General features: G+C 39.4%; 2 protein-coding genes across 2 annotated transcripts in view; one reads left to right on the forward strand and one right to left on the reverse strand.

Annotated features, from left to right (window-relative positions):
• LOC126252829 (pre-rRNA 2'-O-ribose RNA methyltransferase FTSJ3) overlaps positions 1–21374 on the reverse strand; it is a 112752-nt gene extending 91378 nt beyond the window's left edge. Inside the window, exons 1-2 of the mRNA XM_049953773.1 lie at positions 21228–21374; positions 2548–2700 (exon numbers count right to left, since the gene is read on the reverse strand). Coding sequence (XP_049809730.1) covers positions 2548–2700; positions 21228–21294 — 220 coding nt within the window. The 5' untranslated portion in view covers positions 21295–21374. The remainder of the gene's footprint in view (positions 1–2547; positions 2701–21227) is intronic.
• A 462-nt stretch (positions 21375–21836) lies between these two features.
• LOC126251739 (mediator of RNA polymerase II transcription subunit 19) lies at positions 21837–23053 on the forward strand. Its single transcript, XM_049952348.1, has 2 exons — positions 21837–22093; positions 22181–23053. Exons 1-2 carry the CDS (start codon positions 21910–21912, stop codon positions 22714–22716), a joined length of 720 nt encoding a protein of 239 aa, XP_049808305.1. The 5' UTR covers positions 21837–21909; the 3' UTR covers positions 22717–23053.
• The last annotated feature ends 418 nt before the right edge of the window (positions 23054–23471 follow it).

A 23471-nucleotide genomic window follows, 5' to 3' on the forward strand; every position in this document is an offset into this window, starting at 1 on the left:
TTATCACTTAAGAACATTTGTTTGTATTACCAATTAAACATTATGTGTTTACATTATTCCAAAACAAAAAAGAGCACAGCATACCATACATACAGAACAGTACTGATGCACCAAAACAGCGGCTCAATGTGGCGACCACCAATATTGTTATAGACATTGTATTAGAAGCACATTCTGATACACACCCTCCTTCCCACCTGGTTTCTCCTCAGTTTCTAGTGCAGCAGCCAGAACTCGTACCAGCAGAACTTTTACATCTACATCTTCCTCTGTCTTTACAGGAGTCTTGTAAATTAAACTTTCCCACAAGAAGTAGTCCATAGGAGTTAAATGTGGCAATTGCAGTGGACACGTGATTCGACCACCTCAGCCAATCCATCCATCACTACATCATCCATCCGCCCCCGGTAGCTGAGTGGTCAGCGCGACAGACTGTCAATCCTAAGGGCCCGGGTTCGATTCCCGGCTGGGTCAGAAATTTTCACCGCTCAGGGACTGGGTGCTGTGTTGTCCTAATCATCATCATTTCATCCCCATCGACACGCAAGTCGCCGATGTGGTATCAAATCGAAAGACTTGCACCAGGCGAACGGTCTACCCGACGGGAAGCGCCAGTCACACCGCATCCATTGAGATGTCTCTGAACCGCATGTGAGAAGTCAGGTTGTGCACTGTAATTCTGAAACCATATATCCTGATGGACATTCAATGGGACAGCTTCCAAGAATGGGTCCCATACGTTTTGTAGGAAGATTAAGTATTCAGGATCAGTAGTGGAAGGAGGTACGGCCCAATCACATGACCTTCCAGAATACCTGCCCACACATTAATTCCAAACCTGTGCTAAAATTCCTGAACATGCATGGCATGAGGGCTTTCATCGGCCCAGGCATGGCTGTTTTACGAATTCAGGGCACAGTCCATAGTGAACTTACAGTCATCTGTGAACAGAACCTTACATGGAAACAGGGGTGTGTCAATGCAGCAGTGCTGTAACCATGTGCAGTAGGCAATGTGTTGTGGAAAAGTGGCTGGACCCGCAGTTTGTATCCTTTGTAAGTGGTATACTGATGTAATTGTTGTTCACACAGAATGTCCCAGATGGCACCATGACTAACATCCACTGCACAAGCAGTTGTTCAAGATCTCATTGACAGGTTCTCTTCAAAGCAATGCAGTACTTCTTCAAATTTGGCCACACGGCATTACCATGGAACACCACAGTCCTGCCCCCTCACAGTAAAGGTACCTGTTTCTCAGAGGCATTGCATAACTTGGGCAAAAAGTTTATGTGATGGCATGCTACGTTGTGTAAAACATTACAGATATAGCTAACTTGCAGCTCTTCCGTTACCTTGAGCTTTGCCGTACACAAGGAGCACGCCTGTGTATTCCAGAAACATGTACCGAACCATGTTTACTGTATCAGACATGTACAGACATTGCCTAGGTCTTGCAGCAAAGCAGATGTTAGGTGACATCAGGTGACAGTCTGATGTAGTGCACGTCATCCTGTCTACCCTACTGCATACAAGACAAGCAACTCTGGGACTTTTCTCTTTCCCTCAGAAGACATGGACATGTTACACATCTGAATTGAAACCATCATAGAATGGAAATCGTATGTTTTCAGAGAAGGGTTACTACTCAAAATTTTATGTACTCATTCCCCTCTATGAGTCCCTGAAATCTGTAATGGGAATTTCTGAATACCCTGTACATCTTACTGACTATTGAAGCTCCTCTTTCTTAAATCTCAACAAATGGACACTAGTCATTAAATTGCATGCTTATGGGCAACATATTTTGTTTTTGGGCGAACACCTCAAAAGATCTGTGCACTTCGTGTTTTCTCTCTAGTGAAGAAGTATGAATTATGAGGACAGTGAACAGTGTATTACAGAACCTGTTATTATGCATGGATCTCATCTCAACATCCGTAAAAAGTAAATCCAAAAAATTATTCACCTAAATAGACACAAAAAATGAACATTTACACACAAATTGCAATAAGCCATTCACATTATTGCATTACAACTACTTGGTTGCCTGCAGTGAGTTTCTGTTCTTCCTGCATAGTTCTTGAACTTCATAAGATATCAACTACAATCTGTTGAAAGCAAATACAGAAGTAAAAATACGCTAGAATTTATGTCAGCATACTAACATCTAAATCATTTCGTACATCTATTACCTTGCTTTTGATTACACCTGCTAGTATAAAAAGATTGTAAGTAAGGAGATAGATTTTACCTGTAGTATCTTCCTGTGTTTATGTAACAATTTTCCATTCAAAGTTTGTATTTGATAAATTTTACATCACAGGTGTGATGAAACACTTGACCATCATAACTTGATGCACACATAATTTTTATAATTAAACATGATATTAACTGTTTGACAGTGACAAAGCACATGTTCCTTAGGATAAGGAAAAAGTCAAAATGTAAAATGTACAGATGTCTTCTTTGTAATTCATTTTATCAAATACGTGCAACAAAATGAGTTAAAAACAAAGACATAATATGAGCTGAATGCAGTACTCACCTAGGACAATACTTGACACTGGCATGTTCTGCTTGGCCACTTGCATCCATCCACCAGGTGCTGCACATAAATCTATACATACTCGAGATTTTTGTAAAAATTCAAATTTACGATTCAGCTGTATAAGTTTGAACGCAGCACGAGACCTGAATCCTGGGGGGAAAAAAAAGAAAAGAAAAAGTGTCAGTCTGTTGTTACAATACTTGCATATATTCACAATGAAAGTGCTTTCATGCCACTCACCGATAAGGAGAAGTGCTGAGTTGTTGATAGGCACACACAAAAGAAAGAAAATTGCTAGCTTTCACAGTTATTCTTTGACGAGCTAGAGTAAAACACACACACACACACACACACACACACACACACACGTATGTATGTACATGCACACACACACCTATACCCCTAGGTCCCAGCTGGACTAACACTGTATGTTGGCAGGTAGACTGGTTATAGAGGGGATAGTATTGGGTAGGGTGCATAGAAGGGGAGGGGGACAGAGCTGGGACACAGGGAGAGGGACTGGAGATGAGTGGCTTGTGGCTCAGAGAGAGGCAGCCAGTTTGCTGGCTAGGAATGTGGGATGGAGGGGCGGCAGGTACATCAGCTCAGCATGTAATGCACAATTGTAGGGGCTGGTGGGGAGTGGTAACGGCTGAAGGTGGCTTGGGGCATGGATTGGGAAGAGTTGATAGGACCGAGGAAGGGGAAACTGTTGGGTGGAGCGTGTGAGGCAATGGGTTACTTGAGACTGAAGCCAGGATGATTATGGCAGTGGAGGGTGTGTTGTAAGGAGAATTCTCATCTATGTAGTTCAGGAAGCTGGTGGTGGAGGGAAGGAGCCAGATGGCTGAGGTTGTGAAGCAGCCATTGAAACTGACCATGTTATGCTCAGCTATATGTTGTGTCACCAGGTGGTACTGGTAGACAGCTGAGTGGTATTCATATAGGTATGACTACCAACATGCTGTCCACCACTGCCAAACTGTTGTCAAGAAAAAAGTTGACAACCTGCAGCTGAGCATCACAAGCTCAACTTCAGTTTCAATGGCTGCTTCACAATCCAAGACATCTGGATCCTACTTTCCACCACCAAATCCATAAACTACGCAGATGGGTGTTATCCTCACAACACATCCTCCACTCCTGTAATCATCCTGGCTTCAATCTCAGATAACCCACTGTCCCACGTCTTCCACCTGACAGTTCCCCCTTCCTTCAACCTGTCACCCCCTCCACAATCCATGTACCCATGCCGCTTCACCCCTACAATCATGCATTGCATGGTAAGCCCATATACCAGTCACCCCTCCTTCCCGCATTCCTAACTGGCAAATCGACTGCTTCCCTCTCAGCCACTAGCTATTCATCCCAGTCCCTTACCCTGCCTTCCTCTCCTTCTACCCACCCCAGCCAACACTATCCTCACCACTTCCACCTGTCAAAATACAGTGTTAGTCCAGCTGGCACCATGCAGGGTCCTGCGTGTGCACCTCTGGTGTGTGTGAATATTTCACTCTAGCTCGTAAAAGGATAACTTCAAAATCTAGCAAGTTTTCTTTCTTTTGTTTGTACCTATCGACAAGTCAAGGCTTCTGCTATTGCGTGTGTTGCCTTGTTTAATCCAAAAGTTATTATTTACGGGCACAATCAACTTGTAACCTCAGCCATTTCTTATATATAAAATGTAACAGATGTACATTTTTATACATCATCTAGTAAATACGCCAAAAACTTTAACACTGCTACAAAATTCATCTCTACATCAGAATCTTAACAACATATTTACATTTATATTACTGTTCACCAAAGCAATCAAAACATCTACAGAATTTTAAGTTTTGCACTAAGATAGTTTTTTTATGTTTTGCTGCCAGGCAATGCCACACATTACTCGAAAGTCATACATGTAATACATTTACACCTTTTTAATAACCATGTATCCACCTGATGATGGAAGTATAATCTTCTGAACTACATAGTGGAAACTATAATGCAATAAAAGTGATTGCTTACAGCAATTTGCTTTATCATTTTGACATTTGTACATGCTTCAAAGGAGGAACCATAAGAAATAGTGCAAAACTATGCAAAGTCTTGTACCATTATGATTACTGAGTGATTGTCAGCTGGCTTTGATCTATTTACTTCCATCAGATCAGTACGAAAAAATTAATTTTTATTCATTGATTGCTTCTTGTACTGCTCTGCTGATCCTCAATTTGACATCATTCAGTATTTGTTTGTCAACATGGCTATGAATTCATTTAAATCTATAACAAAACTTTATAGCAACCTTCCAACAAAGCTACTGAGCCAGGAAAAACAATTACCATACAACACACTCTTTCTCGGGACATGTATCAAGTTTATTGTTCTGTCCTATTAAATCTTATACATTGACACTCCTAATTTTCACCACAAGAAATGAATATTTGATATTGACTGCTCAGATAAAATGGAATTTGTTTCCCATCAAACTCGCTAAGCATGAAATATTTTTTTCTATCTTTTTTAACTTGCACTCAACCCTGTATTCATAATAATATAACAGTGTTATGGTCAACTATTCTCTTCCCCAAGTTAACTGAATCACAATGTTTAATTCTGCTAGTCACCAGAAGTAAGACATTACACTCATGAATAGGTTCTATAATTATTTGCTCACTTTAATTTTCAGAAAAGAATTTAGAACACTCTCACATACATCCTTGTTCAAATATGTGCTTATTATCAGGAAGTTCACATGCAACATTCCTTGAAAAATCCTGTCACCACAGCTCATAGGTAGGTGGTGTACAAAAGCATCCAATTAAAATGTCTGATCCACTTTTGACAGTTTACTTCACCTTGCTTATTTTACATTCAGAATCAATATAAAAATCTCATGAGGTCATGAACTAATGATCAGAAATAATAATGTTGTTTCTTATTATGTAAAAAAAATCATATAAATTACAGCAACAGCTTAAGGATACAGCAGCTGTTCAATGAACAACTGTCAGTTGTGATGTAAACTTTACAATGACATATACACATTTCTCACACTCTCTTAAATATCCCAAATGTGTGTTGTACCATGAAATAAACAACTCAAACACAAAAAAACAATTTTTCTTGAGTTTCTACAGGAAATTCATACGAGGGTGAATCAAATGAAAACCTTAAATATTTTTTTTAAATATTATTTATTCTGCAGAAGTGGTACAAAGCTGTATCACTTTTCAACATAATCTCCCCCATACTCAATGCAAGTCCTCCAGTGCTTACAAAGTGCACAAATTCCTCTAGAAAAAAAATATTTTGGTAGCCGCTGCAACCACTCATGCACCACCTGGCGTACCTCTTCATCAGAACGGAACTTCTTTCTTCCCATTGCGTCTTTGAGTGGTCCAAACACATGGAAATCACTTGGGGCAAGGTCTGGTGAGTATGGTGTATGAGGAAGACACTCAAAATGCAGGTCTGTGATTGTTGCAACTGTTGTACGAGCAGTGTGAGGCCTTGCATTGTCATGTTGCAAAAGGACACCTGCCGACAGCGATCCATGTCGCTTTGATTTGATTGCAGGCTGCAGATGATTTTTTAGGAGATCTGTGTATGATGCACTGATGACAGTGGTCCCTCTAGGCATGTAATGCTCCAAAATGACACCTTTTTTGTCCCAAAAGAAAGTCAGCATACTCGTTACCTTCCCTGCTGATGGTTCTGTTCGAAACTTCTATGGTTTGGTTGGTGGAAGTAAAGCCAGGTTTCGTCCCCAGTAACAATTCTTGCAAGGAAGCCATCACCTTATCGTTCAAAGTGCCGAAGAAGTTCTGCAAAAGCATCAACACGTCGTTCTCTCATTTCAGGAGTCAGCTGCCGTGGCACCCATCTTGCAGACACTTTGTGAAACTGGTGCGCATCATGCACATTCTCTCATTTTAGGAGTCAGCTGGCATGGCACCCATCTTGCAGACACTTTGTGAAACTGGAGCACATCCTGCACAATGTGGTGTGCTGACCGATGACTAATCTGTAAACATGCTACAATGTCATTCAGTGTCACTCGGCGGTTTTCCTTCACTATGGCTTCAACTGCTGCAATGTTCTGTGGAGTCACAACTCGTTCTGCCTGACCTGGACAAGGAGCATCTTCCACTGAAGTCACACCATTTGCAAACTTCCTACTCCATTCGTAGACTTGCTGCTGTGACAAACATGCATCACCATACTGAACCTTCATTCGAAGATGAATTTCAATAGGTTTCACACCTTCACTACGCAAAAACCGAATAACAGAACACTGTTCTTCCCTGGTGCAAGTCAGAAGTGCGGCAGCCATCTTTATACTTATACTGCGACGGTATGTGTGCATCTGCACTATGCTGCCACATACAGGTCATTCTGCATGTTGTTTGTAGCACACTTACCTACTTACAGGACAATGGCGCGAAATTTCGATTTCTTATTGCAAATTTAAGGTTTTCATTTGACTCATCCTCGTACATCAACTCTCAATTTACCACAGTGAGCATGTCTGGAGTTATGAAAATCCGTGTAGACTCTCGCCTTAGGTCATGAGCCATAATTACCAACATTTTATCTTAAATTCTGCAAGATCAGTTAATAAGAACTTATTTGCCATCATCTCATTTCAGTTGTGCATGTTAATTAACTTGTTTTCATTTTAGATTTGCTGCCCCAGTAGTTGTTTGATGTACCTCTTATTGTTCACAAGATGATGTGCTAAGAATATGACTGTGCACTATCCCACATTGATATTAATGTCCATGAGCAGCAGAACAACAGATACCCTCATTAGTGGATTAGAAGAATAGGCCTGTCCCATGGCCAGCATGTTCACCAGATTTCACTCCAGAAATGAGATAATCTCTCCCCAAAATCCTTTCCAAACCACTTACTGATGACTACTGTCACCCTCTAAACAGCTCTGTCAAACCATATGTCATTCCATGAGCATTGCCCTTGCCCAAGGTTCTGACTCCTGCAATCATTCCCCCTGAATACTTCCTCCATGCACTCACTCATTTCCTTTGTACTGGTAAATCCTATAACATAACAGGCATAGTAACACATGGAATTACACATGCTGCTTACTAACTAACGTGCACTGCATTTTACATGTGAATGCTCACCACTAAACTAGCTGAGCACTTGAACTGATTCAAAATGACAGGCCACCTTGAAGACCTTAATAATGCTGCTGAGAAGGCTTTACAGCATGACTCAAGGGACCTTAGTGCCTACTACACAACATGGGTCATTTGGATCCTCCCACCCAGTACTAGTTTCCCTAAACTCCAGAGATGGGAACCTCCTCTTGAACATTTTCTCACATTCCACCAAACTCCTGAATTTAAACTCAGTTAACATATTTTCCTTGTTTAACATGATGGGACTAGTGAAGGCGGAGTACGGGGTACACAATACATTTGAACCTTATGGATTATATAAAGATCTCGAAATAATTAAGTTCATTCAAATAAACTGCCTGAAATGGGTTTCATATGGAGCATCAGAACCCAAAAATAGCACTGCTACAAAACCATGTGGGATGAAGAAGCAGAGGTTTCAATGCTTGGATTACGTACAAGAAAATTAAAAATTATTGGTGTCAAGAGGATACAGTTGCAAAACTGTGGTCAAGGAGAAATGGAATGTTGTCCTTGGGTAGGCCAAGGCCCATCGAGGGCTGAAGAGCAGCAAGAAGAAGAAGAAGAAGAAGAAGAAACTTCTCTCCCCACTTTCTCTATTTGCCCCCTTTCATATCTTGTAATATTTCTTTATTCATTTTCTGTAACTTTTTTACCTTCATATTTCTCTGTCGTTTTTTGTTTTTTCATGTCTCCTTCTTGGTAAAAATGTACATATGATGTTGGCAGCAGCTGGACTGCATGCTGATGTTGGTAACAACATGTCACATGGGGACTTAATATGATGAACTGTTAGTAGTGAATCAGAACATTTGATCATAATTTTCTATGGTTTGTAAATAAAGTCTGCTGGTATTTTCTTCATTTAGGTTTCTGCAGTGTTGAATACATATCTCGGGCTACACTACATATCAATGTATTAAGGCAATCTTATTTTCGTGTTAAGATTCGTTGAGTTCACCAGTTCACAGCCAACTGTCACATTCCAACATAACCTAGGCCTCGGGCTATGCTACAGGTCAGTCAGCCGACACATCTACTTTTTTCTACTCACAAAATAAATATGGTAATCAGCAACCACTTTTACCACCCATAGTAACCCACCAGTAAAAGTTATTCTGGCACTCTGCCTATTGAAAACAAATTTAATCAGTTTATACTTCCTGCCAAAATAAATCATTCTCACTGGCTATGACCAAAGTCAATGAATTTCCAACATCAACTTGCAACACAAGAGCCACCAACACCGTTAAGTGCACTTTAGTCTCCTCCTCCACTTTCCTCTTACTTCTTCACTGCATTATGTTAAGTGCACTTTAGTCTCTTTCCTCTTACTTAATTGCATTAATCATCTCACTTGTTATTACTCCATCTCATCTCTAACACTCAATCTGTCCTATCCTGTCTGATATGAAGCTGTCATAGTGTTACCAATGTACTACTCATCACCTCCTGGCATATCTGGCATTTTCCCCTTCGTCTTTGTCTCCCCTTGTCCCCACAACAAATGGGTTCCTCTAAATTTGGATCAGAATTACTTTAACTTCCCTTCTAACTTTCCCAATATACCTCTCTTTCCTGCTTCAGGAGGGAACTAACAGAGCTGAAAGCTAGGAGAATTCTGTATTCTGTAAATCATGTATTGCTATACATACTTACACAGTCAGTGGAATATTTCTACTGTTCTGCTCACTGACTGTTTCGTTTACGTCAGTGTTTGAAATTTTACAACTGCAGCTTAAACTTAGCTCTTACAAATTCAATCTCTGTTTTGCAATACTCTGTTTTACACATATTATAAATTTCATATTGTGTGCAATTCAGTTTCCTCACTTCAACAGCTGTTAGTATTTTCGATATATGTCATTTTGAATCTGTTGCGCAAGTGTGTTAGTGAGTATTGCTCCAAAATAGTTTGAGAAACAAAAGTTATCTTGGAGAAATCTATAAATGTTATGTCTGCTTTTCCTTTCATTATTTAATAAAACCACTTCATTTGATGTTGTAGCATAACAGATCCTAAAATTAGAACTATATCAGCAACATAAATGTAAAATTAATTATTTCGCATTCACATAAAAATTGCACCAATATGAATGCAGACCCACTCTGGATTATGTTCTCAGACATGGGGTGAGTTAGGTGCTATTTGGAAGCAGCTGGAAATCATTCTGACTGCACTGTCAAGTGATTGGAAGCTGCTTCGTATCAGTGTATTATACAAGATGTTGAGAGACATGTACTAGATATGCCAATAGTACTTCAAGTATTGTCTTCTCCAATAGGTACTGTTTGCCCCACAGAAAGTATAGGGTCTATCATTGCTAGTCCACTTGACTACTGTAAGAGGCATGTCAGTGGTAGCTCTAGAGGCCCTGTACAGGGCAGGTAAGAATCAAAGAGAACTCATGGTATTATACCCAACCTCAACAAAAAATTTCGAAAGGCTGTCTTTCACTGAAATTAACCCTTGAGTCAGTGAGACACAACTTACCTGTAGACAAAAATACTGTGTCCTGAGCCAAGTGGCGGTAAACACAAAAGGTTAGGGATCAGCTAATGGCAGATGGTGATAATGGTACCCCTTAGGGAAATGAAAGCAAAGGACAGAAGGGCACCCTCTGTTATGGCTGGAGGCCTCATATGTATTGAAGAGGCTATGGAATAGCCATTAAGGGAACAAGGCACAACCAGACTGCAGATTGTGGCACACAATTGAATGGACAATGTCAGTCATATGGGGTCCAAGGTCATACTTGGATCATTCCAGTGACTGGCAAAAAACAGTGAGAAAACTAATGTTATTCACAGAGGTTCAACTAGCTCACAATGTGCAGCACTGCCTCTAGAACTGATAAGGGCCCTCTCGTTCTGAGACAAGTAGAAGGTTTCAACCAGACGATTCAAAGATTCTGTGATAAGCTACGCGCCATTTTCTTGACTTGTTGAGAATTGCAGGAACCCCCTAAATGGATCAAGGGCGCACTACACATCAGGAGCTGCTATCGAGGAAACTGACTGTGTCTGGGGCACTCTCAAGGTTTTTTATAATTTAAAATGAAACTTCTATCCAATCCAGATAACGGCATCTGTAGGAGATCCTAAAGTATTAAGGGAAAGTTCAAAGAAATAGCCATCACAGATGAAACAAATTTAAATCCTAGTGACCAACTGCCAAAGCATTTGCAACATAGTCCCAGAGTTTAAAACAATCCGAAAAGGCAGCACAAAGAGCTCGCTAAAACTTGAAATCAACAGCAGTAAGATTTTTTGATTAAATCTGAGTATAGACTAAGAGGAAAGGATAATACCAAATGGAGCTGGTATCTGTGTCACAGTACACAAAAAAGTAGAATCCATCAAAATTCAAACTGAAGCTCCATGTGAGATTGTTTGGGCAAGTCTAAGTAGTATCAAACATGGGCATAAACTTGTAATTGGATCATTCTATTGACCATGAGACTTACTTCCAGATGTAACAGAAATCTTTAGAGAAAACCTGAGTTTGGTGGTACAAAGAGTCTCCAAACACACTACCATCATTCAAGGAGACTTAAATAATTCAGTAATTAGTTTGAAAAATTCCAGTTTTGTTAGTGGTGGGAGTGATAAGATATCCTGCAAAAGATTACTAAAAGCTTTCTCTGAAAACTACCTAGAACAGATAGTTCAGGAGCCCCCTCACGATGGAAATATATTAAACCTAATGGCAGCAAGTACACCTGTCATCTTAGCTGTTGTCCGTACTGAAACTGGTATAAGTGACCATGAGGAAGTTCTAGCAACAACGATTATTAAAGTACAAAGGCCAGTCAGAACAAGTAGGAATATTTACAATCTTTAATATGTTAGATAAAGAGGGACCCATGTCACATCTCAAAGATGGACTCAAAAAATTTACTTCTAGCCAGGACATGTAGAAAAACTGTGGTTTAAGTTTAAAAGAATGGTTAAACATGCAGCGGACACATGTATACCTAGTACAACAGTTCATGATGGGAGTGAGGTCAACTGGTAGTTGTGATATCACCCATTTGCTTTGACCTGTGATGTAACTGTGTTGTGTGACATCACTGAAATAGATCAAGTATGCAGAGGGCATACTGCATGAAGTGCTGGCACACACTAGTGTGGCACTGGACTCTTCAGTGTGTTGTGGGGTCTTGGTGGTTTTCGAGGTGGTGGTTGTAGTTATTGACTACCAATTTGTGTGTGTGTGTGTGTGTGTGTGTGTGTGTGTGTGTGTGTGTGTGAATGAAAGTGATTTTCTTTGAGTAATTTTCTTCATAATTTATGTTGGACTAGTTTGTTGCATTATGAGTCTGAGGTTTGGGTTGGTAGTTGGACTTCATACTAATTAGCGTGTACTATTGAGTATCATGGACTGTGCTCTGGGGCTGCAGGTATGTGGGGCTGGTATTGTGGATTTCGACTGACCTACATGGGTTAAGCAAAGTTCCTGGTACCATGGTATTTTTATAGGTTTCTGTGTTCGCAGTATCGTGATCATATAAGGAGATATTTTGAAAGAAACACATTTGGCTGTCAAAGATGGCTAGCACTATCATAGCAGAATTTCATCAAAAGATCTCTCACAAAATCTAGAGAATTCTAGTCGCAAGAAAAGACTGTCAGTGTCGCCAAAATTAGTGTCCAGACACTCATGAATGACACAGAAACTTAACACAAATACTGAACTCTGTCTTCAAACATTACTTCACTAAGGAAGATACAGGTGTACTGTCCAAGTTTACTTCTCAAAGATGAGTGATATCATGTCAGTGGCATTGAGAAACAGCTGAAATCACTAAACTTATACAAGGCTCCAGGACCCAAAGGTTTCAGAGTCAGATTCTATACAGACTGACTTAGCCTTCAGTTTTACCACAATACACTGCACATTACTTGAACTAAAGACTGAGCCCAGTGATTGGAAAGAGCACAGACCATACCTGTTTACAAGAAGGGTAACATAAGTAATTGACACAACTACCGTACAATCTCACTGACTTCCATATGTTGTAGTATCTTAGAAGATATTCTGAGTTCTGACATAATGAGGTATCTTCAACAGAATAACCTCCTCCTCCATGCCAGTCAGCATAGATTCCAAAAACACAGGTCATACAAAACTCAACTTTCACTTATTCACACAATACCACAAAAATCATAGATCAAGATAATCTGCTGTCTTTCCCTAAAACTGAGCCAGTAGGACTCACTTCACCTGTTTTGGGGCAACCCTTTTTGTCTGGTGTCAGAAGGAGGCAAACACAAAAGGGTAGGGGGTCTATTAATAATTGCCAGTCCAAATGTACAGCGAATGATGGTACCCCTTAGGGAAATGGCAGCAAGGGACAGGAAAGGACACCAGGTGCATTCAGTGTGTATGCCTGGGGAGCTCACTCGGCATGTTGAAGAAGCTATTCCGGCAACCACTGAAGGAACACGGGGCAACTAACTGTAGATTGTGGCACATGTTGGAAAAGACGATGCCTGTCCTCTAGACTACATATCACTTTTGCATCATTCCAGTGACTGTGCATGGAGTTTCAACGAAGTTCACAATTCACAGCATTGTACCCAGAACTGATTGTGGCCCTTTGGTTCTGAGTTGAGTGGGAGGACTGAAACAGACACTTCTAAGGTTCTTTGACAAGCTAGGCTGCGACTTCATGGACTTGTGCCACAGAGTTGGGAACTGTAGGGGTCCCCTAAATAGGTGAGTTGTACACTATACATCAGAGGCTGCTACTCATGTTGCTGACAAGTTGTTGTTTTTTTAGATGACTCTCCATGCAATCCACATAACGATAGCTGTAGGAAACCCAGAAGTATCAGCATAAGATCAAAAGAAATGCCTCTCACAGGTGAGAGTATTAAAATCCTAATGGTAAACTGCCGAAGCATTCGCAACAAAGCAACAGAGTTTGAAGTACTCATGAAAATCAGTGAAGCTCACATAATACTACATACAGAAAGCTGGTTGAAACCCGAAATTGTTAGCAGTGAGATTTTTGGGGAAAATTCAAACGTATATTGAAAGGACAGGCAAACGGGAAATGGAGGTGGTGTATTTGTTGCAGTAGAAAAGAAACTCAAATCCACCGAGGTAGAATTTGAAGCTGCATGTGAGAGAGACTATGTGGGCAAGACTCATTATCCAGGGTAGGCACAAAATGATTATTGGATCCTTCTATCACCCACCACACCCATCTCCTGATGTAACTGAAAACTTTAGAGAAAACCTCAGTTCACTTAACTTCCTTAAGTTCCCCAATCATAATGTATTCATTGGTGGAGATGTTAATCATCTGACAATTAATAAGGAAAATTACAGTTTTGTTAGTGGTGGGCATGATAAGACATCCTGTGAAACTTTACTATATGTCTTCTCTGAAAACTACCCACAACAGTTAGTTAGGAACCCCACTCATAATAGATCTGGTCCTTGTGGATGTCCACATTGAAACTGGCATTAGTGACCACAACGTGGTTGTGGGGACAACAATTACCAAAGTACAAAGGACAACTAAAACAAGCAGAAAGATATATATGTTCAGTAAACTAGATAAAAAAACAGTGGTGTCATCTCTCAGTGAGGAACTTGAAACTTTCTGTAGTGGACTGACAAGGCAGCCAGTCCACAGTGACGGGTAGCCGAAAGGCACGCGTACACACACGCCGACTGGCGTTAAGTCTGAAACAGGATACGTGATGAAAGCTATAAAGAAAAGAACGGAGCTTCTCGTATACTTAACTTTAATTTATTGTGGTACATTTCTCTTGATAATACAAGTGAGACTCTCTCCAGATATGGTTAATGGGCCTTGCTAGGTCGTAGCCATGGACTTAGCTGAAGGCTAGAAAAACTACTGCATGCACACAGGCATTCAAACAATCATTATTCCTGTGCTCCATAACTGAATGGAACAGGAAGAAACCCTAATAACAGCAACAATGGGATATACTCTCTGTCATGCAACTCACGGTGATTTGCAGAGTGTAGATGTAGATCATCAATGCAGTTGCTTTTGTCTTGCAATTGACTTGGCACCACACCAACATTTATGAACTAAAGTACATCATATGAAGTAGAAAAGAATAATTGTGACTGGGCTGTGGAGTTCTTAACAAAGAGGACACATCATGTTACATTGGATGGGGTGTCACAGACACAAGTAGAAGTAACTTCAGGTTTTTCTCGGGAAAGTGTGTTGAAACCATCACTTTTTAGGTTGTACAGGGTAGCGCAGGTAAAAGTATCCCGTGTTAAGTTTAAAGGAAATGCAATGAAATTACAGAAACGAAGAACTGAAATGAACTTACCATTTATTTACAATGAAAAATACATGTACAGAAGATGTTAACAGTAACCCCTGCAACATCAATAAACAGCTGTGCACGTCTAAGCATATTCAGATACAACCGGCGTAAAGTTGGGATATCAATGGCAGCAACTACATGGCTATGTTGTCTTTCAGTTCCTGTATTGTGTGTGGAATAGTTTCATAGACCTTGCTCTTCAAGTGTCCTCAAAGAAAAAAACTGCATGTTGTTAGAGACGACGAACGTGGTGGTCATAAATATTTGCTGACAGTTTGTTTCTCAGTGAAGACATCATGGACAGGGTACTCCATTACTTAGTACCTCATGTTCTATGAATTCATAAGATGGGAAAAATGAAATCATGATTCATCAGACATGATGTAATGGAAACTGTCTAACAAACGATCATTGATGTTATTCAAAAGATACATGCAGTAATCTACACGTTTCTATCATCCTTCCATAATTGCTGCACAATCATCACACGATTCAACTTATGACTTTTCAGTATCCACTGACAACTTCTACTTAATGTCCCTTCCTGGCCAATTTACATGTAGATTTCTTTGGGCTGTAAATAATGAACCAAGGACCTTGCCGTTGGTGGGGAGGCTTGCGTGCCTCAGCGATACAGATGGCCGTACCGTAGGTGCAACCACAACGGAGGGGTATCTGTTGAGAGGCCAGACAAATGTGTGGTTCCTGAAGAGGGGCAGCAGCCTTTTCAGTAGTTGCAGGGGCAACAGTCTGGATGATTGACTGATCTGGCCTTGTAACAATAACCAAAATGGCCTTGCTGTGCTGGTACTGCGAACAGCTGAAAGCAAGGGGAAACTACAGCCGTAATTTTTCCCGAGGGCATGCAGCTTTACTGTACGGTTAAATGATGATGGCGACCTCTTGGGTAAAATATTCCGGAGGTAAAATAGTCCCCCATTCAGATCTGCGGGCGGAGACTACTACAGAGGACGTTGTTATCAGGAGAAAGAAAACTGGTGTTCTACGGATCGGAGCGTGGAATGTCAGATCCCTTAATAGGGCAGGTAGGTTAGAAAATTTAAAAAGGGAAATGGATAGGTTAAAGTTAGATATAGTGGGAATTAGTGAAGTTCGGTGGCAGGAGGAACAAGACTTTTGGTCAGGTGAATACAGGGTTATAAATACAAAATCATATAGGGGTAATGCAGGAGTAGGTTTAATAATAGGAGTATGGGTAAGTTACTACAGACAGCATAGTGAACGCATTATTGTGGCCAAGATAGACACAAAGCCCACGCCTACTACAGTAGTACAAGTTTATATGGCAACTAACTCTGCAGATGATGAAGAAATTGATGAAATGTATGATGAGATAAAAGAAATTATTCAGGTAGTGAAGGGGGACAAAAATTTAATAGTCATGGGTGACTGGAATTCGAGTGTAGGAAAAGGGAGAGAAGGAAACATAGTAGGTGAATATGGATTGGGGCTAAGAAATGAAAGAGGAAGCTGTCTGGTAGAATTTTGCACAGAGCGTAACTCAATCATAGCTAACACTTGGTTCAAGAATCATAAAAGAAGGTTGTATACATGGAAGAATCCCAGAGATACTAAAAGGTATCAGATAGATTATATAATGGTAAGACAGAGATTTAGGAACCAGGATTTAAATTGTAAGACATTTCCAGGGGCAGATGTGGACTCTGACCACAATCTATTGGTTATGAACTGCCGATTAAATTGAAGAAACTGCAAAAAGGTGGGAATTTAAGGAGATGGGACCTGGATAAACTGAAGAACCAGAGGTTGTACAGAGTTTCAGGGAGAGCATAAGGGAACAAGTGACAGCAGCGGGGGGAAGAAGTTCAGTAGAAGAAGAATGGGTAGCTTTGATGGATTAAGTAGTGAAGGCAGCAGAGGATCAAGTAGGTAAAAAGATGAGGGCTAGTAGAAACACTTGGGTAACAGAAAAAATATTGAATTTAATTGATGAAAGGAGAAAATATAAAAATGCAGTAAATGAAGCAGGCAAAAAGGAATACAAATGAGATAGATTATATAATTATATAATATACCATTATATAATCTACCATTATATATTATCTTACCATTATATAATCTATCTATAGATAATGAGATCGACAGGAAGTGCAAAATGGCTAAGCAGGGTTGACTAGAGGACAAATGTAAGGATGTAGAAGAATGTATCACTAGGGGTATGATAAATACTGCCTACAGGAAAATTAAAGAGACCTTTGGAGAAAAAAGAACCACTTGCATGAATATCAAGAGCTCAGATGGAAACCCAGTTCTAAGCAAAGAAGGGTAAGCAGAAAGGTGGAGGGAGTATATAGAGGGTCTATACAAGGGTGATGTACTTGAGGGCAATATTATGGAAATGGAAGAGAATGTAGATGAAGATGAAATGGGAGATACGATACTGCGTGAAGAGTTTGACAGAGCACTGAAAGACCTGAGCCGAAACAAGGCCCCCGGAGTAGACAACATTCCATTAGAACTACTGACGGCCTTGGGAGAGCCAGTCCTGACAAAACTCTACCATCTGGTGAGCAAGATGTATGAGACAGGCGAAGTACCCTTCGACTTCAAGAAGAATATAATAAGTCCAATCCCAAAGAAAGCAGGTGTTGACAGATGTGAAAATTACTGAACTATCAGTTTAATAAGTCACAGCTGCAAAATACTAACACGAATTCTTTACAGACAAATGGAAAAACTGGTAGAAGCCGACCTCAGGGAAGATCAGTTTGGATTCTGTAGAAATATTGGAACACGTGAGGCAATACTGACCGTACGACTTATCTTAGAAGGAAGATTAAGGAAAGGCAAACCTACGTTTCTAGCATTTGTAGACTTAGAGAAAGCTTTTGACAATGTTGACTGGAATACTCTCTTTCACATTCTGAAGGTGTCAGGGGTAAAATATAGGGAGCGAAAGAATATCTACAATTTGTACAAAAACCAGATGGCAGTTATAAGAGTAGAGGGGCATGAAAGGGAAGCAGTGGTTGGGAAGGGAGTGAGACAGGGATGTTATTCAATCTGTAATTGAGCAAGCAGTAAAGGAAACAAAAGAAAAATTCGGAGTAGGCATTAAAATCCATGGAGAAGAAATAAAAACTTTGAGGTTCACCGATGACATTGTAATTCTGTCAGAGATAGCAAAGGACTTGGAAGAGCAGTTGAACCGAATGGACAGTGTCTTGAAAGGAGGGTATAAGATGAACATCAACAAAAGCAAAACAAGGATAATGGAATGTAGTCGAATTAAGTCGGGTGATGCTGAGGGAATTAGATTAGGAAATGAGACACTTAAAGTAGTAAAGGAGTTTTGCTATTTGGGGAGCAAAATAACTGATGATGGTCGAAGTAGAGAAGATATAAAATGTAGACTGGTAATGGCAAGAAACACTGAGTATAGATTTAAGTGTCAGGAAGTCGTTTCTGGAAGTATTTGTATGGAGTGTAGCCATGTATGGAAGTGAAACATGGATGATTAATAGTTTGGACAGGAAGAGAATAGAAGCTTTCGAAATGTGATGCTACAGAATAATGCTGAAGATTAGATGGGTAGATTACATAACTAATGAGGAGGTATTGAATAGAATTGGGGAGAAGAGGAGTTTGTGGCACAACCTGACGAGAAGAACATGTTCTGAGGCCTCAAGGGATCACAAATTTAGCATTGGAAGGCAGTGTGGAGGGTAAAAATCGTAGAGGGAGACCAAGAGATGAATACACTAAGCAGATTCAGAAGGATGTAGGTTGCAGTAGGTACTGGGAGATGAAGGAGCTTGCACAGGATAGAGTCGCATGGAGAGCTGCATCAAACCAGTCTCAGGACTGAAGACCACAACAATAACAGCAAATTATCCTACAAAAGTGTGCTTAGCAAAATTTCTAGAAGCAATATTAAGAGCAGAAGCTACAGATATTTCTCATCTCTTACGTGCCATTCCTGCATGAACTGTGAAGACAATATTAGACTAATTACAGAATGTAGATAATATTTAAGCAGTTATACTTCCTGCTCTTAATATGTGATTGGTGCAGGAAGAAACCTAGCATGTGGTTCCATGTTAAGTACTCTGCTGTATACTTCACAGTGGTTCATAAAGTATGTACAAAGATGAACTGAGAATTAAAAGTTGCAAATGAAATAGATATTATATGCATCTATGTGCACTGCCTCTGTTGCTGCTGGATAGCTACATTAGAATTATTTCAACGAATATTTAATTTCAGGTTCACTTTACTTTTAACAATAATTATGGCTGTGGTCTTCATTTGAAAATTGTAGTATAACTCCCATTCGCTGAATGCTGGCAAGTATTCTGGTTGAACAGATGAATGCTATGAACATGTGGATTTAATGTCAGTGTACAAATTGTTGTTCAAGAGTTAGCATAAAATATGGCCATGATGTGGTATGTTATGGAAAAGGAGACTTTTTCAAAGACAGTTTCAGTCCTATGTACACAACAAATAGCCAAAAGCTGTTTTCACAGAGGTGCTCAGACAATGAGTTATAATTTAGTGACATTGTTTGATGTGTAAAGTTCCATAATACTGAATGCAAACAAACGTTCATAGTTGCATAGCTAACTGAACTACAGCATCTGCATATGATGAAATGTAGATGTAGATGGTGTTTTATAAGATGCAACCATTTCAATTGCAGAAATACAACCTTTAGTAAGGAAACACCCCCTCCCCCTCGTACTATTTAATTAATGTAATGTTAAATTAAGTCAATTTTGTAATGATGTTTACTTGTGGTCAGAGATTGCTTACTTTTATGGTTCAATATGAAAGTAGTGGTCCTACGAGGCAACTGGGTAGATGCATGGAAATATCATGTTGCAGAAACAAGCTTTATGGCCATTTGTAGTATTAACTTAAATGCAAGGATGATTCTGAGTGTTTAGACTATATTTCACTTGTGTTAGCTTATTGAATAAAGTTTTGGTTCAAATGAAAGATGTGTACAGTAAGCACGAGTTCAAAAAATGAGTTGCAGATGCCAGCATACAATCTGCAAACGAGCCATTTCAAATATGCTAACACAATGTCATAACATAGTTGCATCATGGGTCAAAGCTGAAGCTTGGTACTGCAAACTTCGGATTACCCCAGATCTATATGTTTATATACTGTTATTACTAGCAAGCTTCACAAGCTATGAAAGCTCTTTGCTGCAAACATCAAAACACTTTGCCAGGTAGTTCTATCTTGGCTTTTAATTTTCCAGTTCATCACATGTAATATTTTCTCGGATGCTGTAGAAGTAGCATAGTGTTAGTCTTCCAAGAAGTCTTCACTAGGGACGTCCTGTACATACTTGATAGATTTTCTTCTCTTCTGGATCTTAAAGCTTATTCCAATCCAATGAAGTCTCCTAGCTTTAATTTTGGATACAATGTCTGGTTCTCCATAAACATATTTCTTGGATTGTTAATATTCTTCATTCTCTCATGTTCGTACTTTGTATCCCACCAAATATCTTCCTCAAAATTTTTCTTTCAAAGTTTCTTAATTATGCTTCTTCAGATTTTGTTAATGTAGGTATGATAACTGTTTTAACATGTCAATCTTCACAATTCTTCATTCTCTGCTGTGAGACAACTAAGTATTTGGTTTTAATTGTACTACATTAATTTCTAGTCCTGTTCCCAGTTAAGTTGTTACACAATATTGGGATGAATGAATTCATTTCTTGTCCATTTTCTCCTAAGAAAACGACGTCATCTGCATACACCAGTATGTTAAAACTGTGCTGTAGTTTGGTTTAAAGGTGTGAAGCTTTTATTCTCCTGGTGACGTGCTCCATAACGAGGTTGAAAAGTGATGGTGAGAAAGCTCCTCTTAGTTTGACTCCGGGTGTAACATGGGCCAGATTTTACCAGTTACTTAAGTCGTCTTCCAATAAGATTGATGCTGATCACATCTAATATCATCAACATTCGCGACATTTGGAATCACAAACGATAACGTGAAAACTTTAAGCTGCAATAACGCGGGATACATGTACTACATTTTCGTTAACACATAAATGATCTACAGCCACAACAGCGTTAGTGTATGTCACTTTAATATTGACTTTCACACACACACACACACACACACACACACACACACACACAAATATTGAGTTCGGGCATAAATCTGAAGGCGCCGGTTGTAAGCTATTACCTGTTTCCTTTGCAAGTTTATAGTATTTATCTCGACGCTGTTTTCCAATTTTTGTCTTCTTCCCCATTTTAATGCTGTTTAGTGTTTACTACAACTCATAGGTTTTGTATACACTCACACGTGTTGCACAGATGTTTACACTTTACGTCAAAGATGTTAGTTATGACACATAGACAGTACACTTATCCAGAAAGTGCATAACCGTCTATTTTCGAACCAACTTTTAAGGGACACAGAATTTCTCTTAAGTTATCTCGTAATTTAACACTGGTACATAAACATCTTATATTTTAACGTAATATCATACTCATGGGATGAAATCTGAAGTCGTAAGGGATACTAGTTCGGATTAATAATTTTCTGTAATTAAACAGATGATTTGGCGATGTAAAATATCTAACGTAAGAATAAACGGGAAATATGTTTTGCACTCTTTTAGCGTCGCATCTGCACTATTTATATCCAGAACGGATAAACGATCATGTAATTAATTCAACATGACTATTGTTACTGAGATATTCCATAATCAACTGATAGCACGAAATGCTTTGTTCTTAATCAGCAGACAAATTGTGTTCTAGCAATTTTGATGCTTTGGCAACCATAGCTATCTTCGGCAGTAAAGATGTTTGTCGGAGGAAAGGATTGTTTTTGTGAAACGTCCATGAAACGATGAGGGAAGATGATGATGGCTGATCAGTTTCGTAAAGTAGAACAATATTCGCCAAAATCATCACCCAGGGGGGCTCGTTCCCCAGTTGTTTCGCGACAAGATTCGACAGGAACGCTAAAAACAACGATTTCTTTGGGGAAAAATCCCTCCATTGTCCATAGCGGGCCTTTCTACTTGATGAAGGAGCCGCCAGGTAAGTTTACAAACAACTGTTAGAGACGTCAGTGTAACCAGTTTCAGTATAAGTGTTTTAAATGTTGTTTTGTTTTTGTCGTTTCAGGAGAATGTGAACTTACAGGTGCAACAAATTTGATGGCATATTATGGCCTCGAACATTCGTATAGTAAATTCAGCACTGGGAAGAAAGTGAAAGAACAGTTGTCGTCGTTTTTGCCGAATTTGCCTGGTATGATAGACACGCCTGGCCATCAGGATAATAGCTCCCTCCGATCAGTCATTGAGAAGCCGCCAATTTGTGGTAAAGAACTACTTCCTTTAACAAGTGTCCAACTTTCTGGTTTCCGTTTACATCCTGGGCCTCTGCCTGAACAGTACAGATATGTTAACCAACCACCGCAGAGAAAACATAAAAACAAGCATAAGAAACATAAACATAAAGCTGGCGATACTCCTAATCAAGAAACACAAATTACAGAAGTCGGGCAAGATACACACGAAAAGAAGCATAAGAAACAGAAACGGCATGATGAAGACAAAGATAGAAAGAGAAGGAAGAAGGAAAAGAAGAGAAAGAAGCAGAAGCATAGTCCAGAACATTCTGGGGGTCTGACACCAAGTCAACATTCGAATGGTTAATGAAAGGCAGTGCGGCCACAACATTGTGATTGCATTTCAGAGTTATTGTGGTTTGTTGTTTTTACCCAAGCATTTAGCAGTGTCTTACTGTACACAATGCTGAAAAGTGGTTTTTATTTCAGTGAAATAGTTTATCTCGAAAGAAAAATCTCAGGAAAGTGATTTTACATATAATTTTAAGTAATTATATGTTTGTACACTCGGCAGTGATCTCATGTATCATGGGCAAAGACAGCGTTCTGTGAAGTGATAAATTAATTTTGTAATCTATTTTATGTGATGAATATGTATAGGACAGGAAGAAGTATGTACTTGTTATGAAATGAATTAAAGTAATTTTATTTAACCGATTTAAATAAAAAGAAACGTTCTCGTAAATAGGTGATCAGTGTTGTGGTTTTTTTGTTGTCTTGAATACAGGAATACAATTGGAAGGTAGTATTCCCACAATCTGGTATAATTTGTATGACTGATCGTATAATTAGAGGTGAGTCTTGTATAATTTTGGTATCTTTTCATTAATCTCTTCCTCAAAGAAATCAGTGAATTGCTCTTCTTTAACATTAGCATGTTTTATTTAGGTCATGCCATCTGTAGAGTACATATTTTAATGTAGTGTTGCTTGTAAATTAACTACAGTTTTTTGAAAAAAGAAAAAAATCGTCGCACAGAGGGTCATTGACCCAGTTGCATGCAAATTTTGTTGTTGCAGGGAAACCGTATTGTCCTGTGGTGCAGTTTTCCTATATGTAAAA

Source organism: Schistocerca nitens, chromosome 4 (assembly GCF_023898315.1).
Source record: "Schistocerca nitens isolate TAMUIC-IGC-003100 chromosome 4, iqSchNite1.1, whole genome shotgun sequence".
NCBI classification, from domain to species: Eukaryota; Metazoa; Arthropoda; class Insecta; order Orthoptera; family Acrididae; genus Schistocerca; species Schistocerca nitens.